The sequence below is a fragment of the Choloepus didactylus genome, chromosome 11, assembly GCF_015220235.1.
Source record: "Choloepus didactylus isolate mChoDid1 chromosome 11, mChoDid1.pri, whole genome shotgun sequence".
Taxonomy (NCBI): Eukaryota; Metazoa; Chordata; class Mammalia; order Pilosa; family Megalonychidae; genus Choloepus; species Choloepus didactylus.
The window spans coordinates 84,481,269-84,505,371 of NC_051317.1; the positions used below are offsets into that span (position 1 = coordinate 84,481,269).

Here is a 24,103-nt window from a genome sequence, read left to right on the forward strand (position 1 = left end):
TCCTAAAGGTCATGCCTAAGTTGAACCAAGTATCAAAGAGCCTCAATACAATGCCAATCAACAATAAAATGCTAGGCAAGAGAGAGAAACTAACCTTCAGAACAACTTCATCAGGATAATCAGATGCTTAGATATCAGCAAAAAATTACAAGCCACACTAAGAAGATAGGGCCCAGTAAAGGAACAAATCAAAACTTCGGAGGAGACACAGAATTTGAAACAACTAATCAAAGATGTTCACACAAATCTCCTAAGTTGATTCAAGGAGATGAAGAAAAATGTGGAAAAAAGAGATAGAGCATATTAAGAAGACACTGGGTGAGCTTAAAGAAGAATTTGAAAGTAGAAAAAGAAACATAAAGAAATTATGGGCACAATAGAAAATAGTTAAAATTCACTAGAGGCATACAACAGCAGATTTGAATGGGCAGAAGAAAGAATCAGTAAAGGAGAAGAAAGGACAATCGAAATCTTACAGACAGAAGAACAGAAAGAGAAAAGAATGGAAAGAATTGGACAGGGTTTGAATGATATCACAAAATGCCCAAACATACACATCATGGGTGTCCCAGAAGGAGAAGAGAAGGGAAAAGGGACAGAAAGAATATCTAAGGAAATAATGGATGAAAATTTCCTAACTCTTATGAAAGACATAAATATACATGACCAAGAGGCACAACATATTCCAAACAGAATAAATCCTAATTGACCTGCTCCAAAACATATACTAGTCAGAATGTAAAATAGCAAAGATAAAGAGAAAATCCTGAAAGCAGCAAGAGAAAAGCAATTTGTCACATACAAGAGAACCGCAATAAGACTAAGTGCCGATTTCTCATCGGAAACCATGGAGCCAAGAAAGCAGTGATATGATATATTTATGGTATCAAAAGAAAAAACCTTCCAGCCAAGAATTCTTTATTTGTAAAAACTGTCATTAAAAAATGAGGGCAAGTTTAAAATATTCACAGATAAAAAGAAACTAAGAGAGGTTGTCAACAAGAGACCCTTCCTACAAGAAATACTGAAGGGATTTCTTCAGACTGAACGGAAAAGACAGCAGAGAGAGGCTTGGAGTAGAGTACAGAAATAAAGATTAGCTGTAAGGGTAATTAAAAGGGTAAAAAAAAAATACAAAAAAGATATGACAAATAAAAACCAAAGGATAAAATGGTTGAAGTAAGTACTGTCTTCAAAGAAATAACATTGAATGTTAATGGATTAAACTCCCCAATCAAAAGACAAAGACTGGCAGAATGAATAAAAACAGTATGATCTGAGTATATGCTGTTTACAAGAGACTCACCTTAGACCAACAGATACAAATAGGTTTAAAGTGAATGGGTGGAAAAAGATATTCCATGCAAACAGTACCCAAAAAAAAAGAGCTTGGGTAGCTATACTAACATCAGACAAAATAGACTTTAAATGCAAAATTGTTACAAGAGACAAAGAAGGTCACTATATATTAAAGAGGCAATCAACCAATAAGAAATAATAATCATAAATATCTATGCAGCTAACCATGGTGTACCAAAATACATGAGGCACACACCGGCAAAACTGAAGGGAGAAATAGACATTTCTACGATAATAGTTGGAGACTTCAATACATCACTCTCACCAATAGATAGAATCTGTGGACAGAGGATCAATGAGGAAACAGAGAACTGGAGTAATATGATAAATGAACTAGACCTAACACATATACAGAACACTGAACCCCTCAACAGCAGGATATATTCTTCTTAAATGATCATGGATCATTCTCCAGGATAGGTCACATGTTGGGTCACAAAATAAGTCACAATAAATTTTGAAAGACTGAAATTATACAAAATCACTTTCTCTGATCATAATGGAATGGGCTTGAAATCAATAACAGGCAGAGAAGTGGAAAATTCACAATTATATGGAAGTTAAACAACACACTCAAACAATCCATGGGTCAAGGAAGAAATTGCAAGAGAAATAAGTAAATTTCTAGAGACAAAATAAAACGAAAACACAACATATAAAAACTTATGGGATGGGGGGCTCCCAATCCAATTCAATCCGGTTCTCCCAGTGCCCCCCCCCCCCCCACCGCAGATCCCAGCAGCTCGGGCAGCGGGAGGAGTGGCAGCGGCCATCAGATCAACTCACAAAAGCTCTCGGCACGCTGCAGCCTGCAGTAACCCAGCACGCGCCCGCTCCACCGCCAAGATGCCCAAGAGAAAGGTCAGCTTGGCTGAAGCGAGGGGAAGGAGGAGCCCAAGAAGAGCTGGGTGAGGCCATCAGCTAAACCTGCTCCTGTGAAAGTAGAAACGAAGCCCAAAAAGGGTAAGTCTTCAAACAAAAAAGTGCAACCAAAGGGAAAAGGTGAGCAAAGGGAAAACAAGCTGAAATGCCTAACCAAGAAACTAAAGATTATATACCTGTAGAAAATGGAGTAACTAAAAATGAAGAGAGTCTAGCCTCTGATGAAGCAGGAGAGATAGAAGCCAAGTCTGACTAATATCATATGCCAAGTCTGACTAATATCATATACCAAGTCTTATCAGCGGCCCCTGTTTCTCCCTTCTTGTACAATCCAGAGGAATATTTTTACCAACTATTTTATAAATGCAAGTTTTTTAGTAGCTCTAGAAGAAACATTTTAAAGAAGGAGATTGAAATCCCATCTTATCCCATTTTTCATGTGTAAATTTTTTCTTTTTTTAAGAGGAAAAATCATTAGCTGGGTTGTTTGCTTTTGGTGCAACCGGAAAATAGTGGAATATTGAATTATGGAGGCTTTGACTGTCTTGGATGTCAACTTAACATTCCATAAGGTGGGGGGTGGCAGTTTTTATACCCTATAATATAATGCATACTAAATGATGATTTGGAGCCACCATCATGCATTTAATATGTGCTGAACATTTCAAATTACTTCTATTCCCATGGTTTTTAGTAGAATTGCTTCTTAAAACTGCTCCCTGATCTTGGGTCTCCCTGTCAGAACTGTGTGCACCTTGTAACATCGTTGGTTGTGGTATCCAGTTTTCTTAATAACTTTGTTACATGCTGTGAGAGATTGGAAATATGAGAATGTAGTGTGTATGACATTAAATTGTGATTTAGTAGGACTTAAGATGTAGCAGCTTATTAACATTTGAAGATATTGGTGCTTAATATCCTCTTAGGGAAAACTTACCTCCAAACTGTAAGCTGGAAAGTCACTGGAATAACTTTAGAAAAGAATTACAACTACATGGCTTTTTAGATTTTTGGTACATACGTTAATTGTGTATAAATTGTTCATAATGTCTATGTGCTGATCATCTGAACAAACAATAAAATCTCAATTATGAAAGAAGCAATAACAACAACAACAACAAAAAACTCATACATGCAATGAAGGCAGTGCTGAGAGGGAAATTTATAGCCCTAAATGCTTACATTAAAAAGGAAGAAACAACTAAAATCAAAGACCCAACTGCACACCTGGAAGAACTGAAAAAGCACAGCAAGCTAGTCCCAAAGCAAGCAGATGGAAAGAAATAACAAAGATTAAAACAGAAATAAATGAGAACAACAACAACAACAAAAACAATAGAGAGAATCGACAAAACCAAAAACTGGTTCTTTGGAAGATCAATAAAATTGACAAACCCTTACCTACTTACAAGGAAAAAAGAGAAAATGAAAATAAATAAAATCATAAGTGAGGGGGGCACACTATTACTGAACTCAAAGAAATAAAAAAAGATCATAAGAGGACACTATGAACAACTGTATGCCAATAAATTAGATCACTTAGATGAAATGGACAATTTCCTAGAAACACGTGAACAAACTACCCTGACTCTCAGGAAGACCTCAACATACCATTTACAAATAAAGAAATTATTTATAAAATAAAGAGTTTGAATAAGTCATCAAAAACCTCCTAACATATAAAAGCCCAGAACCAGAAGACTTCACAGGTGAACTCTACCAATCAATCCAAGAAAAATTAACGCCAATCCTGCTCAAACTCTTCCATAATATGGAAAAAGAGGGAACACTACCTAACTCATTCTATGAAGCCAACTTCACCCTAATACCAAAGCCAGATAAAGATAACATAAGAAAAGAAAATTACAGATCAACTTCTCTAATGAACATAGATGCAAAAATCCTCTACAAAATACTTGTAAGTCAAATCCAACAACACATTAAAAGAATCATATACCATGATTAAGTGGGTTTAACTCAGGGATGCAAGGGTGGTTCAACACAAGAAAATCAATTAATGTAATACCCCACTCCCATCAGTAGGGGGCAGAAGACAACGCTTCTGCAGATGCCACATCATCCTATGACAATGAAGTTGGTCAACCTTGGTGAACTGAGTATTTAATGACACTTCCAGTGATTAACAAATAGAAAGGGAAAAAACACACGATCATCTCAATTGATATAGAAAATCCAGCATCCTTTCTTGATAAAAACACTTTGAAAAATAGGAATAGAAGGAAATTTCCTCAACAAGTTAAATGGCATATACGAAAAACCCACAGCTAACATCACACTTGATGGTGGAAGACTGAAAGCTTTCCTCCTAAGATCAGGAACAAGACAAGGACATCCACTGACACCCCTGTTATTCAACATTGTGCTAGAAGTTCTAGCTGGAGCAGTTAGGCAAGAAAAAGAAATAAAAGACATCCAAATTGGAAAAGAAGAAGTAAAACTTTCACTGTTTGCAGATGACATGACACTATATATATACAAAGTCCAAAAAATCTACAATAAAGCTACTAGAGCTAATAAATGAGTTCAGCAAAGTGGTGGGATACAAGATCAACATACAACAATCAGTAGTGTTTCTAACTACTAGTAATGAGCAATCTGAGGAGGAAATCAAGAAAAAAAATTCCGTTTACAATAACTAAAAGAATCAAATATCTAGGTATCAATTTGACCAAGGATGTAAAGGACTTGTACACAGAGAACTACACAACATTGTTAAAAAACAAAAAAATCAAAGAAGACCCGAATAAATGGAAGGACACTCTGTGTTCACAGACTAGAAAATTAAATATCATTAAGATGTCAATTCTATCCAAATTGATTTGCAGATTCAATACAATCCCAGTCAAGATTCCAATAGCCTACTTCACAGAAATGGAGAGCCAATTATCAAATTTCTTTGGAAGTGTAAGGGGCCCTGAATAGACAAAACTGCTTGAAAAAGTGGAATGAAGTTGGAGGACTCATATTTCCTCACTTCAAAGCATATTACAAAGCTACAGTGGTCAAAACAGCATGGTACGTCATAAAGATAAGATATACTGACCAATGGAATCAAATTGAGCATTCCGAAATACACCCTCACACCTCTGGCCAATTGATTTTTGACAAAACTGCCAAGTCCACTTAACCAGGAAAAAATATTTTCTTCAACAAATGGTGCTGGGAGAACTGGATATCCATATGCAAAAGAATGGAAGAGGACCTCTATATCATACCATATGCAAAAATTAACTCAAAATGGATCAAAGACCTAATATAAGAACTAGGACCGTAAAAATTCTAAAGGAAAATGTAGGGAAGCGTCTTCAAGATCTTGTTGTAGGCAGTGGTTTCTTAGACTACACCCAAAGGACAAGCAATGAAAGAAAAAATAGATAAGTAAGACCCCCTCAAAATTAATTTTATTTTTGCTTCAAAGGACTTTGTCAAGAAAGTGAAAAGGCAACCTACTCAATGGGAGAAAATATTTAGAAACCCTATATACAGTAAGAGTTTACTATCTAGAATGTGTGAAGAAACCCTATAATGCAACAATAAAAAGACAACCTAATTTAAAAATGGGTAAAAGTCTTGAATAGACGTCTTTCCAAAGATAAAGTACAAATGTCTATAACGCATATGAAAAGATGGTCAACGTCACTAGCTATTAGGACATTGCAAATCAAAACCACAATGAGATATCATTTCACAACCACTAGGATGTCCAGTATTAAAACAACAACAACAGAAAACTACAAGTGTTGGAGAGGAAGTGGAGAAATGGGAACATTCATTCATGGCTGGTAGGAATGTAAAATGGTGTAGCTGCTGTGGAAGACAGCTTGGCAGACACTCAGGAAGCTAAGTACAGAACTGCCATTTGATCCAGCAATCCTGCTACTAGGTATACACCCAGAAGAGCTGAAAGCACGGACTCAAAAAGACATTTGCACACTGATGTTCATAGCGGCATTATTCACAATTGCCAAAAGATGGAAGCAACCCAAGTGTCCAGCGACTGATAAATGGATAAACAAAATGTGGCATATATATACAATGGAATATTCAGCTGTTAGAAGGAATGAAGTGCTGATGCACATGACAACATGGATGAATCTTGAGGACATGATATGCTGAGTGAAAGAAGCCAGATGCAAAAGGACAAGTATTGTATGATCTCACTGATATGATCTAAATTATAATAACCAAATTCATTGAGTTAGAATCTAGAATACAGGTTGCCAGGGGACAGAATAGGGTTAGGGAATGTGGAGCTGATGCTTAATTTATTCAGAATGTTACTTAGGTTGATTGTAAATGTTCGGAAATGGGTAATGGTAATGGTGGCACATTATTGTGAATGTAATTATGTTGGTGAGTTATTTTGGTGAATGTGGCTGAAAGGGAAAGTTTGGGGTTGTGTATGTTACTAGAAGGAAAATTAGAAGATAAAATGTGACTGTATAATAGTGAACCCTGTTGTGGACAATGGAGTGTGGTTAGTAGTACAAACATAATAATGTTCTTTTATGAATTATTACAAATGTATGGCATTATTACAAGGTATAATAATAGGGTGGTTTATGGGAAAAATACACCTAATGTAAACTATGGACTGTAGTTAAAAGTAATACTTTAATATTCCTTCTTCAGTTTTAACAAAGGTTCCACACTAATGCAAAGTATCAACAACTGGAGAGTATATGGAAACACTGTATATTTTACATTACTTTTCTGTAAACCTACAACTTTCCCTGATTAAAAAAATAACAATTATTAAAAAACACATTATGCTAAGTGAAAGAAACCAGACACAAAGTACTACATATTGTATGATTCCATTTACATAAAATGTAAATATAAATAAATGTATAGAGATGGAATTAGATCAGTGGTTATGTATGGCCAGGGAAGGATAGAGGGATTGAGAGTTGACTGCTAAGTGGTATGGGGTTTTTCTTTTTGAAGTAATAAAAATGTTCTAAAATTGATTGAGGTGATGAATGTACAACTCTGTGATTACACCAAAAGCTATTGATTGTAAATATTCGATGGATTGTATTGTATTTGAATATATCTCAATAAAACTGCTTAAATACATATTTAGCACATAAGTGCAAACATGTCACTAAGCATATTTAATTCTCTTATTTAATAAAGCCAACACAATAGAGAGATTTTTCCAGGAATGTTGATGTCACAAGATATGGTCAGTCCCTTTGAGTACTAGCCTGAGAGTCTGACTTCCATGGAAGGGGAAAGCAGGAAGGGGAAGGAGCTGAGTACACAGGGAAACTTTCACAAATGCCCTCACTTTGAGTTCTAGGAAGAAGTTCTTCTTTCAGTTTACCTTATTTCACAGGCCCTTTCTTCACAACAGTGTCCCTACCCTTTTGGTTTCTCTCCAGGATGAGGCTCATTGAGGAAAGATTTAAAGGCTGCTAGCGCAACAATTGTAAAGATCTTTATGTGGTAGAAAGATTTAATAGACTAAAAAGAAGGGCTGGATTAAACAGAGTGCACCAGACAGAGGCTGGTTTGTTTTCTGCATACTACTGTGAGCTAGGCACTGTGCCCTACCGACACGTGGTATTCAATTGTGAGGACTCTGCATTGGGTGGATGCTCATATTCCCATTCTCGGATAAGGAACGAGGATAAAGTTGCTTAAGTAACTTATTTCAGTCATGCCATTGGCAAGTGGCAGAGTTCTGTGGTTCCAAATACGGGGTTGAGGTCTGGTGCTTGCCCAATAGAAAGTTCACTAGTCCCTGCCAGAGTAAGAGTAAATATGGACCATGGAGTGAGTTTTCAAAAAGCTAAACATATTCATTTTTAAAGCTCTTTTTTTTATTGAAATGAAAATGACTTTTAAAAATAAAATGATTGTGTATTTTAACGGCTGGTCTCCTATTAATGTCCTTTACTTGACAATGTCGAGTTAGCAATCCTAGGTCAGTCTTCCAGGTGTTCTGAAATCTATACAGGTTCATGAAATCCCAGGGGAATGTGTGGTGTCACTGGGTTTGAACCCAGGCTTTAAAATACCATTTTGTGTCTGTCACACCATGCTGCTTTCTGTATGCTCAGATGTAGTCAGACTATTTTGAAGCTAATGGAAGTACATATTCTAGGACCTAGACCAGCACCATCTAATAGAATTCTTGGCAAAGATGGAAATATTCTATCTTTGTGCTCTCCAATATGGAAGCCATTAGCCACGTGTGTCTACTTAGCATTTGAAATGTGGCTAGTGCAAATGAGTAACCAAATTTTACTCTAGTTTAATTTTAATTAATTTAAATTAAAAAGAAAATCACATGTAGCTAATAACTACCATATTGAACAGTGTAGCTCTTGAGAAATCTTTGCAAAACTTCAGTTATACATCTTCCAAGGAAGATAATGTTTTATATAACTGGAGAAAAGCACCTACTCCAAGCTTAGGGGCAAATGAACATTGATACATTAACATAACAAAAAAATGTTTATGTCAAAACATTTCCCAGACGCCCATCACGATACTCCATTCCTTAAAAGAAAATGAAAATTTTACTTTAATTGCTGTATTTATTTTATTGCATTTTCATGTAGAGGCTACCGTGCCTGTCAACAGATGCCAAAAGAACCATCTAGCAAAAGCAATTCATCAAAATTCATTAAGTTCAGGGTCAACATATCTAGGTCTACTCCACAGGGTATGTGCATGTGTGCATGCATGTGATCTTGGGCAAGAAAACCTTTTTGAGCAAAATTTTGTGATTTCTACGTCAGAGTTAATGCGATTTTCCCTTGTTAGCTTATATGACTTTTTTTTTTTTTTTAATCATTTTATTGAGATATATTCACATACCACGCAGTCATACAAAACAAATTGTACTTTCGATTGTTTACAGTACCATTACATAGTTGTACATTCATCACCTAAATCAATCCCTGACACCTTCATTAGCACACACACAAAGATAACAAGAATAATAATTAGAGTGAAAAAGAGCAATTGAAGTAAAAAAGAACACTGGGTACCTTTGTCTGTTTGTTTCCTTCCCCTACTTTTCTACACATCCATCCATAAACTAGACAAAGTGGAGTTTGGTCCTTATGGCATTCCCAATCCCATTGTCACCCCTCATAAGCTACATTTTTATACAACTGATATGACTTTTTTGTAGGCTCAAATATGAAACTGCATGAGAGAATTCTACATAAACTTGAAAGACTATACACAAGGCAAGCATTTTTAGGAATATATTTTTATCCATATATCCCTAAGCATGCACCCAATACTTGCCAAATAGCTACAACATGCACTTCATTCCCAAAAGCATCTCCCAGAACTGAGACAACGAAGGAGGCAACATGTTGTACATATGAATACCCTGAACTTGAATTAATGACTGCTAGGTTTGATCATGAGCTTTTTGAAACATACATTTAGTACTTTGAAAGTACTCCTATGTTGGGACAGCTGGATTACAGACAAGTTGTCTGCCTGGGAAGCATCAGGTTCCTTTCCTAGATAAATATTACAAGCTGGGATATCTTTAAACAAATGCAAAACAAACAAAACAAAATGTCAAAAATATAGTGAAACATATGTTAGAAATTTTGCCTATCCTCTAGAGTAGGTAGAATAAATGATTGGAAACAGTATATTGAAGCCCAAGAATATACATGAAAAGAACAACAACAAAAAATATGTGCTCTCAATACATGAAATTAACTGCTCAATTAAGTGGAAAAGCCTTCTTTTTTTACCGGTTGTCTTCTTTTTTGCTTCCTTAAAATTGTATTTATAAATTGAAAATAATAATGATTAGATAAAAGCTTTATTTTATTGAACTTCAAAAAAAAATCACCAAATGAACATTTAGATAATATATAAATCAGAATGCTTGTATTACGGCAAAAAAAAAAAAAAAAACCTAAACAAAAAAAACCAAGAACAATAAAACAAAAAATAACCAGCCAAAGAAACAAAACTGACCTTCCTATTTATCATAAATTCAGTTGGAAGTTCTTTAAATAGCAAAGGGGGAATGAATTTTGAGACACAGAAACATGTCTGTTTGTTGCCTGTTCTCCCTCCAAGCGAAAGGATAGAGTTCAAAGGTCCTGGGATCATTTGTGACATTTAGGAGAAGACAATGTCAGCCACTGGATTGCTTAAATGATTTCCTGCCACACTGAAGCCTCTTGCATTTGCCTCTCGGTTCTCTCTTTTCTGCTTTTAACTTGTCTGCTTCTAAATGAGAGGGCTGCAGGAATTGATGCCTTACCTATGATTAGACTCAACTGTCCAGAATTCAGTGACAGCCAATTTTTCTTGAACCAAGGTTAGGAAACCCCTGAAGTCTCAAGACAATTAAAGGAAGCTGACTTAAACCCTGAGGCTGAAAAATCAGGGTTGTTTCTTTAGTGAATCTGGCCTGAATCAAACCACAAAGTGCCAGGTATCTGAGAGCAAAGCCCAGGGTCTGATATTCCTGACTTAGTTTTTAAGAGAGGGCTGGTGGAAGGCTTTGCTTCTCCATATTTGTGATACCCTATCTATTCAATGTTTCATATTGCAGAGACTTAGTCAGGATGGTTTAGTAATACTCCATATTATATCTTATCTTATGACATATCACATAAATGTTCCAACAGTGTGATTACTTTTCCTTATATGGCTCAGAAAACAGTACAGAAGGCATTTGAAAACAATTCACTTTGGAGCTAAGACTGTGACAAGTAAACTAAACATTTAAAGTGATTGATGAGTAAGTGAAAATGGGAATTCATGTAAGAATCTCAATATTGACTGGATATGTCTCCTTTCCTTTGCAGGAAAACAGAAAAAAAAGGCAGGAATGCATGATCCAAACAAAGTTTGTGCCTTGTTTATCATGGATTTCTGGTGTCTTCAAACAATGCCCTGGTATGCAGTAGGTGCTATCGATATTTACTGAAGGAATAAAAGAATGAACTCACTCAAAATTGCCAATCAATGAATATGCTTCTTTGAGTGTGTAGAATATGGTACAAGACACAGATTTCTCTACAGAAATCAACTTTCTGCTTTTTTGCAGTCTATCACCATCCATCCTACTCCTACCACCACTATGAAGATTTCAAGTTCAGAACATTTCCATTTTTAATACTCTGGAGCATGGTTTTGATTTTAGTCTTCTTTGATACACAGAAAAAAAGACTGTTGGGGTAAGAAAATAAGCGTGAGTCAGTGGGCAAGTCACAGTGTCAACAGCTGGCTGAAACAGAACCTATTTTGTAAAGGCCCCTTGCCCCTTGTTATTTCACCAAGTGGGAAGAGCTGATAATTTTCTATGACGGTTAATTCATCCAGGGCCCACACTGCACTGAGAGCACTGTCCTTTCACTGGGTTAGCTTTTTTCTTTGAAGAGTGTTTTCAACATTTCCTAATCTTAGTTTAGTTCGTTATTCATAAATTGCTCTCAGAGATTGTATCTTTTGGTATACACTGAAAAATAGGCCAGCTGTTTCTTGATCAATCTCTATTCAAAGCTTGCTCTCTAGCAGGGATCTGATGTCTCTTTGGATTGCAGGGCAATGGCTTTTATTACTAAGCCATTCTCCTCTTCACATTTTTTAACTGGCAGATGTTGCCTTTCATAAAATATTGTCTGAGGTAAAAGCATTACTGCACAATCAAACATTTGCTAATTTAAATAATTCATCTTTCATTGTTGTTTCTCTTAGGTATGGGAGTTGAGGAAGTCTCAGATAACTATTTTTTCTCATTTTTATTGTTTTTCCATAGTTAAAATTACAGTCCAAACACTGAGGGGCATCCTGGGTATGAAGGAGATGCAGAAAAGAAAATTGCATGCTAAATATTATGGCCAGTTCCCCTAAAGATGTAATAGACTGTAGTAGCCTTATCATAAAATAATGAATTACTAATGGGTTTGGTCAGTCTCCATTTCTTTTTCCGTCGCTTTAAGTAGTTTCAATGATTAATATTTCCTTCTCTGTATGGCCTAAAACTTCAGGGTATATCTATTATTTTGGCAGTGATAAGTATGGGATATTAGTACATATGACTCAATCCATTTATTATTTTAAAAGGCTGGATCACAGTGATATAGGACTCAAGCATGTTAATACCATCTCATTGCAATGATGCATTAAAATCAACTCTTTATTTTTATCCAATGGCATTAAAAAAACATGACCATTCAAAATGTCAGGAGACTAGGGTTTTCTTTTTATGATTTTAATTTTTTAGTGTGAGATCAGAAATACATAATGTTTATTCAGTCGGTATTTATAATTTCTTAATTCAAGGACTGAAGAAGCATGTCTAACTAATTTATAAGTATTATTTTACCATTCATGGAACTGAATAAATAAAATGACCTCAGTGAATGGAGAAAGGGTAAAGAGACAGAATCAAACAACAACAACAAAAACACAGCAAAAGGGTATTCTAGTTACAACCTTAGAATATTCTGCCAATTCACTTATGCTTGAATGGCCAGTGTGAGTCTGCAACAATATTCCACAATAATAACAGAAACAGTGTATTCCTGACATGGCCAACCCATGAGAAATGGAAGAAAAAGCCTGGCCTCTCAGGTTCATTACCAAAATAATATCACTTATGATAAGAATAAAAGATTTTTGGCTAACTGAGATCCTAATGGAATTGAGAACAGGATCAATTTTCTTCTCTAATGTACATCAGAAAGTTCATGGCTTGAATCTGTTAAATCATTTAACTTTCTCTTAACAAAACTTCTATACACATATAGATTTGACTTAGTTCCAATCTTCAAGACATGAATAAACACCCTAATCCAGAGGTTCTTGAACTTTCTTATTTCATACACCCTTAGCATCTCGGTAAACTTTTTACAGCAGCCTTTGGCCCAAAAAAGTAACTATTAGCTCCATTTATTAAGTAGTTAAGTCCAACTCACTAAGGTTTTTCAACTTAGCACCTGTTGAGTACTACACAACTTCTCAAACTTTGGAATCAAATTGAGCACCGCCAACCTCAAAGAAATGCCACGATCTTAAGTTGAAGCTGTGAAATACCTCAAGCTATTTGTTCACCAGGTAACCAACAGATGCAGCTGTGTCTTCATCAAAAATTTAAAATACCCCTTGGTACCATGTGAGTTCCTTGCAATGCCCCAGGATACCCTGGCGTACATTTTGACCATAGTTCCATTATTCATATACCATGAAGTGAGTGGTGAGAGTACCCCTTGGAGGGAAAACCCCAAGAATTGGGGAAGGGATGATTTGACAGTGAAACCTCTGTTCATGAAAAAGGGCTTTTAAGTAGCAAATTAGGGTTAGAAAGGAGGCAGATGCTCTACAGCAAATTAAGATCTAAAACCTAGCTAAGTGGGGGACTACAAACTTCTCACGTAGATCCAGCGAGGACTGGAATCCTTGTAATGCAATGTCTCTTCTTATTTTTATTTTTAGAGATATCCTATCAAATAAGATGAAGGAAGATAGACTCTGGAATAGAAGATATGAGTAGACACACAGGTATTCTTTTTTGCTTTTGAAACTCAGGGCTAGAGGCAACACCATCCTTCTTTTCAGTAGGCAAAAGAAACGGAGCATAATGGCTTTGACTGAAAACCAACATTAGAGGCACAAGAAGTGGCCAGAGACTTGCTAATAGCTAAAGAAAACACAGCAATTTGAGATCAGGATGGGGGATGCTATCTACTAGCAAAAACTGCCCACATGGGACACTTCAAAGGCCTGTTCAATGAGTCCTAAACTTCTGTATGGTGCTTGGGGACTAGTTAGCTAGTTTGGTAGTTATGATCAGTCTTGAACAGCATAGAAAGTCCACTCACCTCCTCCTTACTGCCTCACCAACCCCCATCACACCAATTCTATATGTATGAGTAAAGTAGTAAGTATGAGTAAAGAGCTACTTGGACCATCTTTGGATTCTGTACATTACTGTTTATTCAGCAGAGGTTGAAAAATAGAGGGATCATTTTTAATGTAAGTGGTTTGACAGGTAGCTTGTATTCAATAAACTCATTATGTTTTGTGCCTAAATTATCTTTCAGCATTTCCTATTTGCTTATCACTGAAAATGCTCCTGTTAAATTTATCAAAGTATCACATCTTTGTGTACTTGCCAATGCACACAACATTACATTATTGAATGAAATGTCACAACAGAAGTAACTATTATTCAGAAACAGAAATAATTTTAAATGCATTCTGAAGAAATCCGAAGAAAAAGCTACATAAATTTTTGTAACTATCTGTTCTGTAAGTATGAGTTTCTTCATGACAGTACTTCAGCAACCTGTAATCTAGTTTTTTCTACTGTTATGAAATATTTTGGATGATTAATGGCAGTTTACGTTTACGTCTCTTTTATTTCTTTACTGCAATCATGCTAATACTTAAAATTTTCCTGCTCCTTGAGTTTTTTCTTAAGAATTAACTTACATCTGGGGCATGTGTGTGTGTGTGCGTGTATATATATATATATATATTTTTTTTTTTTAATTGAGATTGTTCAGATACCATACAACTATCCAAAGATCCAAAGTGTACAATCAATTGCCCACGGCATCACCTTACAGCTGTGCATCCATCGACACAATTTTTTTTCAATTTTTAGAACATTTTCACTATTCCAGAAAAGAAAGAAAGACAAAAAAAAGGAAACTCACATCCTCCCATACCCCTAACCACGCCCCTCCTCCATTATTGATTCATAGTTTTGGTATAGTACAGTTGTTACTGTTGATGAAAGAATGTTAAAATACTACTAACTATAGTATATAGTTTGCAATAGGTATATATTTTTTCCCTATATGCCTCTCCATTATTAATCTCTAGTTATAGTGACATACATGTTCTAGTTCGTGAGAGAGATTTCTAATATTTGTATAGTTAATCACGAACATTGTCCACCACAAGATTCACTGTTTTATACATTCCCATCTTTTAACCTCCAACTTTCGTTCTGGTGACATGCATGACTCTGAGCTTACCCTTTCCACCACCTTCACATACCTTTTAGCACTGTTAGTTATTCTCATTACATGCTACCATCACCCCTGTCCATTTCCAAATATTTAAGTTCACCCTAGTTGAACATTCTGCTCATAATAAGCAACCGCTCCCCATTCTTTAGCCTCATTCTATATCCTGGTAACTTATATTTCATGTCTATGAGTTTACATATTATAATTAGTTCATATCAGTGAGACCCTGCAATATGTGCCTTTATGTGTCTGTCTTATTTCACTCAATATAGTGCCCTCAAAGTTTCTTCATCAACTCATTTCTTTTAAGATGGTTTTGTTCACACACTATACATTCTGTCTTAAGTAAAAAATCGTTGGTTCCCCATATAGTCACATATTTATGTATTGAGCACCATGGCCACTGTCTATATAAGGACATTTCTTCCACAAAGATGGAGGAAGAGTCAAAGAAGGCAGAGAGGCAAAAGAAAAAGGCAAGAGAAAGAGAAAAACAAACAAACAAACAAAAAAACTTGATAGCTAGAAGGTGACAAAAGGAAAGAGAGCATTAACCTAAAGTAGAATAAAGAGTCAGACAACATCACTAATGCCAGGAGTCCCATACCCTTCCCCTATACCCCACCCCCCATATGCATTTAGCTTTGGTATATTGTTTTTGCAGCATTAAAGGAAGCATAATACAATGTTTCTGTTAATTGTAGCCTCTAGTTTGCATTGATTGTATTTTCCCCCCAATCCCACCCTATTTTAAACACCTTGCAATGTTGACATTCATTTGTTCTACCTCATGTAAAAATATATTTGCATCTTTTATTACAATCATTGAGCACCCTAGGTTTCCCTGAGTTACACAGTCCCAGTCTTCATTGTTTGTCTTTTGTTCTGGTGTCCCACATGATCCCAGCCTTCCTCTTTCAACTATATTCACAGTCATCTTTGTTCAGTGTACTTACATTGCTGTGCTACTATCTCCCAAAATTGTTTTCCAAACCTCTCACTCCTGTCTTTTCCTTTCTGTTTGCAGTGCTTCCTTTAGTGTTTCCTGTAGAGCAGGTTTCTATTCACAAACTTGGTCATTGTCTGTTTGTCAGAGAATATTTTAAGCTTTCCCTAGTATCTGAAGGATAGTTTTGCCAGATACAGGATCTCAGTTGGTGGCTTTTCCCTTTCAGTATCTTAAATATATCACCCCACTTCCTTCTTGCCTCCGTGGTTTCTATTGAGAAATCCACACATAGTCTTATCAAGCTTCCTTTGTACGTGATAGATCATTTCTCTCTTGCTGCTTTCAGGATTCTGTCTTTATCTTTGATGTTTGATAATCTGATTATTGTCTTGGCGTAGGCCCATTCAGATCTATTCTGTTTGAGGTATGCTGTGCTTCTTGGATCTGTAATTTTATGTCTTTCATAAGAGATGGGAAATTTGCATTGATTATTTCCTCTATTATTGCTTCTGCTCCTTTTCCCTTCTCTTCTCCTTCTGGGACACCAATGACACGTAAATTTTTACTTTTCATTTTGTCTTTAAGTTCCCAGAGACGTTGCTCATATTTTTCCATTCTTTTCTCTATCTGTTTTTTTGTGTGTAGGCTTTCAGGTGCCTTGTTCTCCAGTTCCTGAGTGTTTCCTTCTGCCTCTTGAGATCTGCTGTTGTATGTTCCCAGTGTGTCTTTCATCTCTTGTGTTGTGCCTTTCATTTCCATAGATTTCGCCAGTTGGTTTTTTGAACTTTCAATTTCTACCTTATGTATGTCCTGTGTTTTCATTATACAGTTCAGCTCTTTCACCATATCTTCCCTAAACTTTCTGAATTGACTTATTATTAGTTGTTTCAATTCCTGCATCACAGTTGAAGTGCAAGTTTGTTTCCCTGACTGGGCCATAAACTCGTTTTTCTTGGTGTAGGTTGTAGTTTTCTGTTGTCTAGGCATGGTTTCCTTGGTTACCCCAATCAGGCCTCCCCAGAACAGAATGGGCTAAGGTCCCAAAAGGAAGAAATATTCAGTATCTAGTTTCCCTGAGGGTGTGTCTTAGAAAATTGCTACAACTTGTGATGCCTCCGGTTATTGTGCTTTTCTGCCCAGCAGGTGGCGCCTGTTAGCCTATAATTCTTGACTGGTGTAAGGAGGTGTGACTCTTTTTCCCCAAGTTCTGAATGAAAGGCAGGTAGTAGAGCTGGGCCCCACCCCTTTCCTCATAGTGAAGATAGACCCCCTAGGGGGAGGTCATTAGCATTTCAATGGTCTCTCTCTGCCTGTGCTATACCCTTGTCTGGGTCACAGAACTGGGAACTGAAAATGGCTGAGGCTTTCTCCACTGAGTTGAGAAAGGAACAGAGGTAGTCCAAGGCGACCCTCCAGCTCTCCAAGGTCAGTCGTCACCCAAAGCCTCTGTCTTCTCGTTGGGGATTTGTACTTCATAGTGAGCAGTTCACACTCGCTAATTAAAAGCCCAGTTGGAGCTCAGCTGAGCTATATTTGCTTGCTGGGACAAAGCTTCTCTCTGGCACCACGAGGCTTTGTAGTTTGGGCTGTGGGGAAGGGGGTCTCCCGATTTGGACCGCAGTTTTTACTTACAGATTTTATGCTGTGATCTTGGGCACTCCTCTCAATTCAGGTTGGTGTATGATGAGTGGACGGTCACGTTTGTCCTCCTGCAGTTATTCTGGATTATTTACTAGTTGTTTCTGGTTGTTTTTTTAGTTGTTCCAGGGGGTCTACTTAGCTTCCACTCCTCTCTATGCTGCCATCTTAGGTCCCCCTCCTGGGGCATGTATATTTAACAAACTGTATGACAATCTTCTGAGAAGAAACACCAGGGAATTCTCATTCTCCTCATGTAAGCTAAGTTTTTAGATGCTAAGGTTTAGCTTTGTCCTATAGACTTGTATTTATTTTCCAAGAGTCAGTCACCTGTTTGTTTTATTATATCTCTGACCAGTTTGATTTTTTATCTCATTTTATTCTTAAAATAAAACAGAAAACCAAATTTTGATAGTGCTGAGTTATTCATTTAGTCAAATGAATTTGGTCATCAGGTTCTTCTGTTTCTCAGTAGGTTTTGCTGCAGTATTTCATAGCAGTTTGTTCATCATCACATGATCAAAATAATGTTCTACTGGAAATGATCAAAATGTTCATTGCTTTTCAAAAATATTAAGTTCTATGAACCTTGGTTCTCACACCTATAAAATGGCATAATAATGTTCCTAACCACAGAACTGTGAAAAATAGCAAATGAGGCAGCAGATGTGAAAATAACTCTTGGAAAGTGAAGGGTGACGGAAACATACCAATGTGTGTTATTATAACTACCATGGTTAGCTCAGAGATTTCACTAGTGTCTCTTTATAGAAGAAAATATGATAACATCTTCTCTATTAGGAGATGATTCTTTTACTTCTCACTTTCCCAATAAATTAAACAACTGAAGAGCATTTAAACATTTCCAAAACATTTCATTCAGACAGGTAAGCGTAAAACCTTCACTGGTAGTCTGTGTTTGATATTTCTCAGTAGGAAAACTTACCTAGAATAATATAAAACCATCAAAAGTGACTAAAATATACTATAATGCCATTCTCTACAAAGTACAGTTAAATGACAGACATGGGACAATCTCCACAGAATTATTATGAAGCAGGTAAGATAAGAAAATGGAGGTTTACACATGACATCCTGTGAAGCCAAATGACATAAGGCATCTCCTTTATGAGTAGAAGGCATCTGTAGTATCAGACTGAATACTGAAACAGTACTTATTTATTCTGTTTGCCTTTCTTCCCACAGAACCTTTCTCTCACTGGTGGAAAGAATGTTTGCCAGGAGTCAGTGTCAAAGGAAAACCTAATCGTGCCAGTGTAAATATCTAGGAGAATGGGAAAGCCGAACATGTTAAGACATTCTTTTTCAATAATATGTGGTATTGCACCATAGTCTGATTAAATATGTCATTCTTACGCATCAGATAATGAACCTCTTGAAAAGGGCAAAAATGAGGTAATCCTTGTAAGTTTGCTTTGGAAACAAAAAAGCAAATATATATGAAATATTACAGGCTTTTCATAAAATGTGTAAATTTAAATTTTACAAACTTGAGTAGGGGGTATGAAAGAAACAATTTATACACTGGTGTCCAAAAATCAACATACAACAAAATAGAATACATAACTAAGTAAAACGAAGTCCGCTAACTCACCGTGAATTTGTCCCTGGCCTCTGTTTAAACCAAAGTTGCCTCATCTTTGATGAAGTTGGTCTAAATGACTTTCTACCTGGTCATTCATCCTTTCAACACTATTATTATCTACTGGGATGTACAGTAATCTTCTACTCACCTATATCCTACTCCCTTTTTTCATCTGCATAGTGGCTCTTTTAAGTCTTTTCCTCTCCTCTCTCTCTGTCCCTATCCCTTTCTCCTTTAGTTGTTGATGGCTATACCTTCTACTTGAATGAAAGGGTAGAGATCATTAGTCAAGAATTCTCTAAACATTTCAACCCTCCATGTTCTTCTTTTTAGTTCCACAAAGAAAATACCACTTGTCTCTACTACTTTTCCAAGAATAAACACTTTACTTGAGCACATGATCTTGTTTATGTCAACAACTGCTCCATATTTAACCCCTTTTTGTTGAATTTTTAGTCTCTTTCTTCTGGAGCTTTTCCACAGCTCAAGTTTCCTGAATTAAAATTTTTTTTAAAAAAAGGTTCCCTTCAACCTGAGTCTCTCTCAAGCAACGTTAGTTCTTTCTCCTCTCCTTCCTCATCAATCTTTAATAAGGCACCTGTACTTCTTGATTTCTCCACCTCCAATTCACTCCCCAACCATGGGCTTCTAACCCTGTTACTTCACCAAGACTCTTCACTCAGCTGTTCATCCAAAGACCTAGTAATTACAGAATATCTTCTAATTTCTCTTTCTCCTGGTCCTCTAGTCTGTTATTTCTGCTCTCTCTCCTTATTTCTGTCTTAACAGTTGTTTCATTTCTCTTAGAGTTCTATTCTCATCATGTAAAAGCCAAACTCATTGTCTGTTATTTGTGCGTATGCTGTCCACTTTCCATGTCATGTTCCTCATGTCAACATCATCATTCATTTACTCATTTGGGACAAAACTCAAGTGTCATCTGATTCTCGTTCCTGACTGGCTGGCCCCCAATACATCACACACACAGATATACACACACATACCTACACACACTATTCAGGAAGCCTCATGCCCCTTGCCTTTGGATCAGCACTTGGTATAGGCCAGCATATTTAGCCTGCTTTACTTCTATGCATTTCCACATGATCCACCTTTCTATAGTCACTCCACTATGTAACCATTCAACATAGAGTCAGCAGAGTATGATAAAAACAAGAATATGATCAGCCAAACCCCAGCTAAAAACTTCTGTGACTCACAGATCAACATAGACTGGGTTTGTATCTCCTTTTCCTATTGCCACATTTCCCTAGTCATACCAAGCAGACTGTCATTTCTTAATCGTGCAATGATTTTCCATGCCTCGCATTTTATAATGTCGCTCCCTTAGCCTGGCATTTCCTGTAGCTTTTCCCTGGTTGGTAAACTCTTACTCTTTTGTCCATGATCTTGTAGTGCTTTGTAAATACCTCAGAGATGACACTCACCATATTTTATTATAATGTTCTAAAATGCCAGACCTTTCCTAACCCCTAGATTGAGAGGCTAGAATACACCACAGTTGTTCAATAAGTGTTTTCATTATGTGTGAATGAGTAAGTGTTCTGAATTTTCAAAGCTGAGAAAGCAGAATAAAAATAACATAAGAAGAGTGGGAAAAAGAAGTTGTTTCAGGGAGAAAAGTGAACATCATTAACACAGCCTATTAATGATGTGCAGTGTATTAACTGACTATGAGGTCATAATTGAACAAGAAATTGCATATTTCCAGAAGGTAAATAAGTACTTGATATCTAAGGATCTACCAAGGTGGCAGGGCCAGAGATACTAAGCAATAAGTCATTTGACAAAAGCTGAGGGTTTGAACCTACAACACTAGAGAATTCTTCAAAGTAGAGTGTAGAGGGTCAGGGACTACGCTTTGGGGAAATGTGTTAAGTTAAGGGGTGATAAGAAGAGGTGGTGAAGGAGAGGTTGATGAGGAAAAGGAGAGCAAAGAGAGCCCCATTTAGATCTCCTGGGATACCTTGATGATCTGTTAGGATACCCAGAATAACACTAGACTCTTAGAGGCCCCAAATAGTTTAATTCCTACAACAAGATGATTTGCAATATCTTTAAAAGTTTTTGAGATGGTGTCATAAAAAAAAGTGATGAGTGTTATTGAACAAATGTCTAGATCCAGAGGATGAAAGTGGGGGATCAATTCTGCAGAGGCAGAATTAACACAAATGTCAGTGCAGGTGTTACACAAGCGTGAGCTAATATTTAGAAGCCTCCTGAACATAGAAAGTCAATGAACACTACAATAAACACAAGAACGGAATGTGCCAGTGTGGTATGTGATCTGGAAAGCTGCTATCTGTTTCAATTGTTTTCCAAACTGTCCCATGTCTTAAATGATATTTAAATCTGTCTGTTTTCTGTGCTTGCCTCTGGCAACAAATGGTTTAATTTGGGCAAAATCTCACAAAGATGTCTCTAATGATCTGGCAAACCAGTTCTAACATCTGTATGGTACACTGACAGAGATATATTCAAAATGCTACACACTTTATTACAACAGGATTTTCAAACTGAGTTTAAAGCTTTTTGAAATATTAGAAAATATCTGTATGTCTGGTTAGCTAAAAATCAGGTCATATATGAATATAGGCTAATGTTTTACATGTAAAAGTTGGCATTAAATATTTCTAACTTTTTTTTTTCACTTCTCCCAGACAATGCACTTTTTGGGAAAAGAAATATTTCTTATGAAGCATTAACAGTATACTCAGATTAAACCTACCAATAATTTTTAGCTTAATAATTTTAACTCACCATTCTTTCCATAGTAGAGGAAAGTGATACAGCCACAAAAATGATTGATCTCATTACATCATCAACTTTTTATAAGAGCTCCGTCTTCTCTTTGCCCACTCTTATACTTACATGTCACTGGCAATGGAGGAATTCCGGGACATTGACTTTGGAGAGAGGTCATAATCGCTGTCTGATCGATACAAGAAGGACTCCCGACGTTGACTGTGGACAAAGTTTGCTTGGAGAATTAGCCCAGATCCTGGGCTGGTCATGGGATCCAAGGGACTCCGTCCCGCAGATGTGCCATTGTCCACATCGAAACTGTAAAACAAGGAGAAGGAATTACATGGCTGTGAGCACTTCCATGTTGCTATTTTAACAAAGGGAAAAGGCTTCAGTTTAGGAATTAACAGTGGGAAAATCTACAGCTGTTTTGTACTGTTAAAAACCTGATAATGTTGAAATATACAAAAGTAAGGAACATAATGACTTCATATTCTTGTCTTCCTAAGCGTTGGGATACTATTGTTAACTAACCAGATAAAAGATGTAGGCCTCTCTAAACTCAATTTCAATTAAAAAGGAACCATTCTGCAAAGATACTGTGTAAGCTATTCTCTACTCAAAGAAATCCCTTCCTGAGAAAGAATAAACAAATAGTAATTTGAGTTCAATTCAATGAGTGCCCATTATGTGCCTAATATCTCCCCTATCCCATCAAAACCTGGGCTTCTTTCCATCTCCCCTCACCTATCAGTTACTAGTTTTTGTTGTATCTCCTTCCCTCCATCCCCACTGTCAATATATTAAGTTCTGGATTCTATCACCTCTCATTTGGATTACTCTAACAGCCTTAAAGTTATTCTCTTGAATCCAATCCATTTCTACCCTGTCCTAACAGTCACCATTCTTCTTAAAATGCAAATATGACTATTGTCATTCCTCAGCTTAAAAGCCTTCAGTAGCCCACTATTGCCCTGAGGTTAAAGTCCAAATTCCTTGGTTAGACGTCTTAACATTCTGCTCTCAATTACAAATGACAATCTTCGCAAGGTCCACTTGGAACCCTCGTCGATTGCGCTCCATGCTCCACTCATACTGAACCACCCACTTCTTTGACACAGGTCACTGCAGCCTGAACAGCTCCCCTAATTGTGTCCTGCCTCCCTGCTGTCCCACCCCCCCCTTTTCCCTAATTGTTCCTCATCCTTAAGGACTTAGTCTTCACTTAAAAGGATTTGTTTATAACCCGGTTCTTTAAGATAAAACCAGTTTATACTGATTCCCTTCAGTATCAAATGTTCTTACTGTTAGTTAAAAAGTAAAATATAAATAAAAAGTAAATATCTTCTCCTGGCTACACATGAACAGAAATACAGGAGATAAAGGAGTGTGATTTCTGGTTTAGTTGTCTCAGTTCAATAGAAAAAATACCTATATAATCAAAATTTTTGTAGTTTCTATTTTATTATTATCATAAAATTTAATCAAGCAAGTCTTACTTATGGGGCTACTTCACTATAAGTTTTGGAACCAATAATGCTAAGTATCTTAAAACAAGTAATATTTTTGAAATAATATTCCTTAATAAAACCAAAATGTTTTATTAATATGTCACAATATGATTGATGGGGGATTTTCTAGCTTTGATATTTTTCTTTGTAGGTTGTAATGTAATAACTTGTCCACTAGATGGAGATCATTTTCTTAAATAAGGAAAAATTTTAAAATAAATTTGAAGGATTAAATTATCTATGTTTCTTTTAAGACTCATGAAAACAACCTCTTAAATATTATCTGAAAAATAAAACCTGAAACTCTTTAGGAAGTGATTACCAAATATTGGTAAAATCACAGTAATCTAAGAAATATTAGTATTAGCTTTATAGAAATGAATATCTA

General features: G+C 36.3%; 1 protein-coding gene across 15 annotated transcripts in view; it reads right to left on the reverse strand.

Annotated features, from left to right (window-relative positions):
• The window catches only part of PDE4D (phosphodiesterase 4D), a 1,663,062-nt gene that overhangs the window by 262,344 nt on the left and 1,376,615 nt on the right, over window positions 1–24,103 (reverse strand). For all 15 annotated transcript variants that reach the window (XM_037799050.1, XM_037799045.1, XM_037799053.1 and 12 more), the window contains one exon: window positions 22,331–22,522. In XM_037799050.1, the coding sequence (XP_037654978.1) occupies window positions 22,331–22,522 (192 nt within the window). The remainder of the gene's footprint in view (window positions 1–22,330; window positions 22,523–24,103) is intronic.